General features: G+C 36.7%; 1 protein-coding gene across 1 annotated transcript; it reads left to right on the forward strand.

Annotated features, from left to right (window-relative positions):
* The first annotated feature begins 1659 nt into the window (after positions 1-1659).
* LOC140802855 (uncharacterized) lies at positions 1660-2310 on the forward strand. Its single transcript, XM_073158471.1, has one exon. The coding sequence runs from the start codon at positions 1660-1662 to the stop codon at positions 2308-2310; it is 651 nt and encodes a 216-aa protein (XP_073014572.1).
* The last annotated feature ends 6160 nt before the right edge of the window (positions 2311-8470 follow it).

Raw genomic sequence — 8470 nt, forward strand, 5'->3', positions numbered from 1 at the left:
ACATGAATTCAAACATTAAATTTGACTTTAGTTTTGAATTTATGGAGTAGTTTCTCTAATGATCGGGATCACGATAGGGACAAACAATTGATTTTGGTTATTCGTTGGATTGTTTGATTTATGAAATTATTTCTCGTTATTGATTAATGTTTGCGTAAATTTAGTGCTTTTGATTTGGCCAATTAATTGCATGTTTGTTGTTCGATCTTGACTCGAAAGGGAATAGATTGAATTTAGCTTCAAAAATATTAACCAACACACGGTTAAACCGACTAGAAATAGTATTCGGTTTCAGTGTGCGATTTTAGGCGACAGCTGTAATTCAATTGTTGATAAATGCGTTTTTGTTTAATTAAATTCAATTAGAAATAATTGAGTTGTTAAATGAAAATAGGATTATAAATTCTAGAAATAGATTTATAATTAGATCAGGGAATTGCATCGTGACATTGAAATAATCTGTAGTTAAATAATTCCAGTGCATGATGTTAATCAAGGTTTGTTACCGTCGTGTGTTCCCGGTCATTTTATTTAAATTTGAATATCCCCAAGTTCCAAGCTTCTCTGATATTTGATTTAGTCATTTAATTAGCATAAATTAGTTTAAAATTTACTTAGTTGAAATAATAATCGAATCGCTCGTTGTTGTTTGCCTAGATTGAATAAAATAATTAAATAATAGTCCCTGTGGGATTGATACTTGGACTGTTCGTCCATTTACTATAACTTGACCTAGTCTGCTTGCTAGAAGTAATCCCAACCGAAATTGTCGGTCAGTAGCTCATAACATAAGAATTCTAAAGTTAAGCGTGCTTGACTTGGGGCAATTTTGGGATCGGTGACCTCCTGGGAAGTTTCTTAGGGTGCATGTAAGTGAGGATACAAGCACGTTGGAAAGACTCGTCTTGATACAGTGAGGATAGTCGTCGAATTTGGGGCGTTTCGTCGAATCTGGGGCGTTAAATTTATACTGGGAATATATTTCTCACCAGAGTTATCCGGCTGTTGTTGTGTTTGTATGTGTGCATGAAAACATGTGGGACAGGATCAGGGTCGAGAAGAGGATGAAAGATCGAGATTAGAGTAGAGATCCGGGCCTAGACGTAGAATTGGCTTTCAACTCTTGATATGTCGTTGTTGAACCCTAGTTTGTTAAGACTTTGATTTGGACAGATTTTGTATCTTTGATCTTGTAAATTAAATAAGATTGGACATAACTTGTTGTAGTATGTTGTACACTTATTAATAAGGTGTTCAATTTAAAAAAAAATTCGACCTAGTTATTTAATTGATCCACTTAATCTCAATGATTATTAAGAAATGAATTAGCGTCCGGGTCCCCACACTAGGTGGTATCAGAGCTCTATGTTCCTTAGACTGAAATAGAAGAGAGTAAGCAGGGTACTTTGAGTTTTCTTGCTTGCTTTTATGATACTAGCATGCGATTTAGTGTAATGTTGATTTGTGCACTTTATATGCTAGTATGAAAGCATGTTTTCTGCGTTAGAAAATAAATGTTTACTTGATTATCTGATTTGATTGAAAATGTGTACTATTGAAGAATGAATCAGAACCGATTCTTGATCAGCAGTAAGATGATCAGAGGAGGACTGAGACATATTTGTTAGATTTGATTACTAACTATTTTGATAATCAAATATGCCTCCTCGAAGAGCACCAGAACAGGATAGTACCTCCAATAATCCGATGGATATTACAACGACACCCATGGAAACATTGTTAAAGAGATTTCAGTCATTCAAACCGCCGACTTTGAAAGGCACTGAAACGTCTATTGACCGTGAGAGTTGGCTCGATGATATTGAGATGTTTGATTCACTTGACTATACAGATGAACGTAGAGTCAGACTGATTGGGCACCAGTTACATGACGTTGCTAAGAGTTGGTGGCTCACAACCAAGAAAGCTTTGGAGGATAGAGATACAATTATTACTTGGAAGATCTTTAAAGTTGAATTTTATCAACGATTCTTCCCATTATCGTACATGAAGGACAAGGATGCAGAGTTTGCCAACCTAAAACAGGGTCAACTAAATATTAAGGAATATGTGGCCAAATTCTCTACCTTGCTATGTTTTGCTCCTCGTGTTGCTGAAAATGATGAAGGCGTGGCTGATCAGTTCATCAATGGGCTGAATCCTGATATCTTTACACTGGTAAATACGGGGCGACCAAATAATTTTACTGACGCCTTGAACAGAACAAAAGGAGCTGAAGCGGGCTTGATCAGGCAGAAAGGAACTTCATATGTTGCTCAACCACATAAACAACAAAAACCTTCAACCTAATTCCACCAACCCCCTCCCATATTTGATAGTGGTGGTAGCAGCAGTGGGAAGAAGGATCATCTGAAAGCCCGGGGAAAACAATTTAAGAAGTCTGGGAGTAGTTCATCTAGCTCCAGTGGTTCATGACAGAGCCAGAATTATACAAGGGTCTATTGCAGAACGTGTGGAGGAAGACATCCCACAGAGCAATGCCAATGAGTGTTTTGTAGTTGCAACATTTGCCGACAGCAGGGACACTTTGCCAGAGTTTGTCCACAGAAAAGTTCTCAACGATCCCAGGGAGCAGAATCATCCGGATCAGTGGCTCAAACTGATAGACAATCATCTGCTGTTCATTCATTCCAGCCACCATCTACTCAGTCACAGCCGAGGTCAGGAGGAAGCCAGCCAGTTTGCCAGCCTCCGAGACAACAGGCCAGAGTGTTTGCGTTGACTGAGGAACAGGCCCAGGAAGCACCTGATGATATAGTTGCAAGTAACTGTCCTCTTTGTGGTTATCCTGCTTATGTGTTGATAGATACGGGTGCATCCCATACTTTTATCTCTAAGCGATTTGCATGCCTTGCCTTTTGTGTCTTTATTTGTTGTAGTATCTGTCTCTTCACCTTTGAGGAAATGACTTATATCAGTGAATTCTGTTAGACATTGTACACTACAGTATGATGGTAATGAAATAAAGTTAGATTGTATTGTACTCGATTTGTCTGATTTTGACTGCATTATTGGTATTGATATGCTGACCAAGTACAGAGCTATCGTAGATTGTTTCCACAAAATTGTAAGATTCAGACCTGAAATGGCTGATGAATGGAAATTTTACGGTAAGGGTTCTAGAGCTCAAATTCCTTTGATATCTGTGTTGTCTATGACTCGATTATTACAGAAATGAGCAGAGGGATTCCTTGTGTATTAAGTAAATGTACTGAAATCGAGCTCTTCATTGGCATATTTGCCAGTGGTATGTGAGTTTGCTGGCGTCTTTCCAGATCTCCAGGTTTGCCTCCAGTCCGAGAGAAAGATTTCAACATTGAGTTAATACCAGGTACAGTACCTATTTCTAAAACTCCATACAGAATGGCAGCGATTGAACTGAAAGAATTGAAAGAGTAGCTAGAGGATTTACTAGACAAGGGTTACATCAGACCGAATGTTTCTCCTTGGGGTGCTCCAGTACTGTTTGTCAGAAAGAAATACGGTTCAATCAGACTCTGTACCGACTATCGGCAATTGAACAAGGCTACGATAAAGAAAAAATATCATTTGCCTCGTATTGATGATTTATTTGATCAGTTGCAGGGTTCTTCTGTTTATTCCAAGATCGATATGAGATATGGATATCATCAGCTGAGAGTCAGAGATTTTGATATATCGAAGACAGCTTTCAGAACTAGGTATGTCCACTATGAGTTTATAGTCATGCCATTTGGTTTAACGAATGCTCCAGCTGTATTTATGGTTTTGATGAACCGTATATTTCAGAAATATCTCGATGATTTTGTGATTATTTTTATTGATGATATTCTGATTTATTCAAATAATATGATTGATCATGCTGAGCATCTGAGAATTGTATTGAAAATTCTGAGAGATGAAAAACTGTATGCAAAGCTATCGAAATGTGAGTTTTGGCTGAAACAAGTTGTATTTTTGGGGCACATTATATCTGGAAATGGTATTTCTGTCAATCTTAGCAAAGTTGAGGCTGTGATCAACTAGCCTAGACTGACATCAGTGCAAGAGATACGCAGTTCTATGGGTTTAGCAGGCTATTATCGTCGATTCATTAAAGATTTCTGTAGTATTGCTAAACCGATTACTCAGCTAACTCAGAAGAATGCCCTTTTTGTTTGGTCAGAAGCATGTGAATCCAGTTTTCTAGAGTTGAAAAAGAGATTAACCAGTGGTCCGGTGTTGACTATTCCGTCAGGAACTGGTGATTTTGTTTTTTATTGTGATGCTTCTCACAGGGGACTAGGTTGTGTTATGATGCAGGGAGGACATGTTATTGTTTATGCCTCGAGACAATTGAAACCACATGAGACTCGCTACCCGATTCATGATCTCGAATTTGCTGACATCGTGTTTTCATTGAAGATTTGGCGACACTATCTATATGGTGAGAAGTTTGAAATTTATTCTTATCACATGAGTTTGAAGTATCTATTTTCACAGTCAGAATTGAATATGAGACAACGGAGATGGCTTGATTTGCTGAAAGATTTTGATTGTAGAATAAAATACTACCCAGGAAAATCAAATGCAGCAGCTGATGCACTGAGTCGAAAGGTATGTTCTTTATCCTTGTTGACGATTGGTGATTCGAATTTAATTGAAGATTGCTCTCTGTCTGGATTAGTATTTGAAATAGATTGTAAACATTTGAGACTTTATACTATTCAAGTTGAACCAGAGCTGATTTTAAGAATCAAATAGGCACAGAAGGTTGATCAGAATATTCAGAATTCGAATTTGATGGTCAGATCAGGGCATCGATCAGAATATCAGGTTCGTAATAGTGTGTTATATGTGAATACTCGTCTTGTTGTGCCAGATGTTTCAAACTTGAAACAACAGATTTTGACAGAAGCACACGGTAGTCGTTTTATTATTCATCCTTGTGGCAGAAATATGTATAATGATCTGAAGAAACAGTTTTGGTGGAAACAGATGAAATCAGATATTGCAGATTTTGTGCGCAAATGCCTAAATGCCAACATGTAAAAGCAGAAAGGAAGAAATCAGGAGGTATATTACATAGCTTATCTATTCCAGAATGAAAATGAGATCACATTTCCATAGATTTTGTGACGAAGCTACCATGATCCTCCCAAGGTTGTGATGTGATTTGTGTCGTTATTGACAGATTGACCAAATCAGCATGTGTCATTCCTTACCGAATGACGTATAGCCATGACCAAATGTCAGAGATTTATGTCAGAGAAGTGGTTAGATTGCATGGAGTGCCGAAGTCCATTGTATCAAATTGTGATCCTCGATTTACTTCGCACTTTTGGCACAGTTTACAACAAGCTCTAGGTACGAAATTACATCTGAGTACTGCATATCATCTTCAGACTGATGGACAATCAGAACGGACTATCTAGACATTGGAGGATATGCTTAGAGCTGTAGTGCTAGATTTTGGCACTAATTGGCAAGATTCCTTACCAATTTGTGAATTCTCATACAATAAAAGCTATCAAACGAGTATAAAGATGGCTCTATTTGAAGCTTTGTACGGCAAGAAGTTCAGATCTCCTCTTTATTGGGATGATATCTCCGAAGTACCTGAACTTGGGCCTGACATGATTCGAGATATGATTGAGAAAGTAAAGCTGATTCAGCAGAGAATGAAGACAGCTCAGGATAGACAAGCCAAATATGCGAATATTCGACGTCGACCTTTAGTATTTGAGGTAGAAGACAGAGTAATCCTGAAGATTTCTCCTTTCAGAGGCGTTGTCAGATTTGGCAAGAAAGAGAAGTTGTCTCCACGTTATATCGGTCCATACGAGATTTTGGAGAAGATAGGTGATCGTGCCTATCGACTTGCTCTTCCTCTATCTTTATCTGGAATACATGATGTCTTTCATGTATCTTTATTACAGAAATATATTTCTGATGCTTCTCATGTTCTTCAATCTGATGAGGCCAAACTTGATGAGACGCTGAGTTATTTTGAAAAGACAATTCAGATTCTTGATCATAAAGAAAAGCAACTCAGAACGAAGACTATTCCGCTTGTGAAAGTTCAGTGGAGTTGTCATGGCATTGAAAACTACTTGGGAGACTGAATCACATATGAGACAGAAATTTCCAGAATTGTTTCAATGATGTGAGTTTCTTATTTAGCTTCTGTTATACATTTTATTATTTGTGATCTGATTGCCTGCGATTTCGATGACGAAATCAGATCTCAGAGGGAGGGAATTGTAATGTCCGAGATTATATTATTGTAACTCTACATTAATTAATTGATGAATTGATATGATTATGGAAGGAAAAGTCGAGGAAAACATATGATTATGTGTGAGGACAGAAGGCCTCACGCTAACATGGCCGAGGCAGAAGACCTCGAGCATATGCGCGAGCAGGTGAAAAATTATGCGCTGTGATAGTAGGTCTCGCGCATATGCGCGAGACTAGGCATGTATATGCGCGAGCAGAAGATTTTCTATGTGCCGAGACAGTAGGTCTTGCGCATATGCGCCGGTGTTGGACGCGCATATGCGCGAGACGTGCTGAACAAAGAAGTGAGCCACATGTCATCGCCATGCATATAATATGTAAATCTTTCCTTCGCTTCAACATTTCAGCCAAGAACGAGAAAATCTCCATATATAGCCAGCCTCAAGCTTTCTTTATGTTTTAGAATTTTAGTTGTGCAAGATCCGGCCATCTGATTTTCGATCCGAGAATAGTTTCGTTTTTCTCTTATCAAAGGCTTTAAAAGTATGTGAGTTTATTTAATTTTAAGCATGGTTCGAAAATTTATTATTGGGGGAATCATAATTTGAGTTATATTATGTGCTCCTGAGATTGTGGTAATTGTATAATAGAAACCGGATCGAAGAACAGACACCGTATGCAATTGTTATTGATTTTACAGAATATGTGAATGAAGTTATGCAGATTTTGGAATTGTGATTGTGTTTGTTATTGATTATGAGTCGTGATTGGTATCTATTGATATTGATTTGCCGGGGTATCTCGAGATTGTACCGTTATGCCGTTGAAAGTTAACTTGATTAAGAATTGATTAATCAAGCTTGCTTTGAACTGCAAATAATATTGTACTTCTCGAATATGTCATTTCAGACTTGGTATTGAAGACTTCGAACTCGAGAATTCAACTTCATAATCGGAAGAAGAACGAGTCAAACCCCGAGAAAAGAAAGGTATAAATCAGTGTTAAATCGGGATTGATAACTCGAGCAAGATGTAACTTAAGTTCACAAAATCACATACTTAATTGTTATTGTTTTGATACATTTGAATCTCTTTGAATGTGTATGCTTGTTTTATTGATTTATAGAAAGGCATAGAATTGAAGATACATATTGTGACAGAGTCATTGGAAGAAGTGCCATATCACTGGACGTTTGGTTTATATCGATGCGCTTAGGAGTAGATGGGAGACTTGTTGCGTTCTACCGAAGTCCGGGAATAAGAACGTACCATCATCTAGAAGGGGAGAATAGATGGGAGACTTGTTGCGTTCTTATTCAAACCGGGATCCCTAGATAAGAGTCAAGTCAAGATTAAGAGTTAAAGAGTTTGGTTTACAATTTTATATCGATTTATGTTTCTCAGATTATGATACATGTTATTTGATAAATGTTTATGCTTTTGTATATGCTTATATGAAATGTATGTATACATTTTTTATACTGGGAATATATTTCTCACCGGAGTTATCCGGTTGTTGTTGTGTTTGTATGTGTGCATGACAACAGGTGGGACATGATCAGGGTCGAGAAGAGAATTGGCTTTCAACACTTGATATGTAGTTGTTGAACCCTAGTTTGTTATGACTTTGATTTGAACAGATTTTGTATCTTTGATCTTGTAGTAGATATCACACTTGATCTTGTAAATTAAATAAGATGGGACATAACTTGTTGTAGTATGTTATACACTTATTTATAAGGTGTTCAAATTTTTTTTTTTAAAAAAAATTCGACCTAGTTATTTAATTGATCCACTTAATCCCAATGATGATTAAAAAATGAATTAGCGTCTCGGTCCCCACAATATACAATTTTGAAATTTATATTGGACTGAGTGGTTGAAAGTAGACTACTTTCTTTTACACGTTCGTGATGTACCTAGTATGCATTGAATTTATTATCTTTTTTGTTGAGAAAAAGTTGTCTTGGATGTAATATTTTCTTCCAATTTGATTGATATCTCAGCCTTAATTTTTGAAATTAATATTTGTCTTGTACTGGATTTCGAATTTTATGTATTTATTAAAAATTTCGAATACCGTGTATTATTTAATATTTTTGAATTTATTATTTTTACAATAATACCATTATTTGAAAATATATTCTTATATATGTCTATATTGAAATAAATAATTACATGATCAAAAATTTTGGTTCCCACATCCTTATCTTCTTATTGGAAGTTTTGTCCTCGAAAATTGATTTGGCTG

Source organism: Primulina eburnea, chromosome 10 (assembly GCF_022965805.1).
Source record: "Primulina eburnea isolate SZY01 chromosome 10, ASM2296580v1, whole genome shotgun sequence".
Taxonomy (NCBI): Eukaryota; Viridiplantae; Streptophyta; class Magnoliopsida; order Lamiales; family Gesneriaceae; genus Primulina; species Primulina eburnea.

Coding starts and splice junctions, on each gene's coding strand:
- LOC140802855 (XM_073158471.1), top strand. CDS start 1,660: ATGCCTCCTCGAAGAGCACCAGAACAGGATAGTACCTCCAATAATCCG.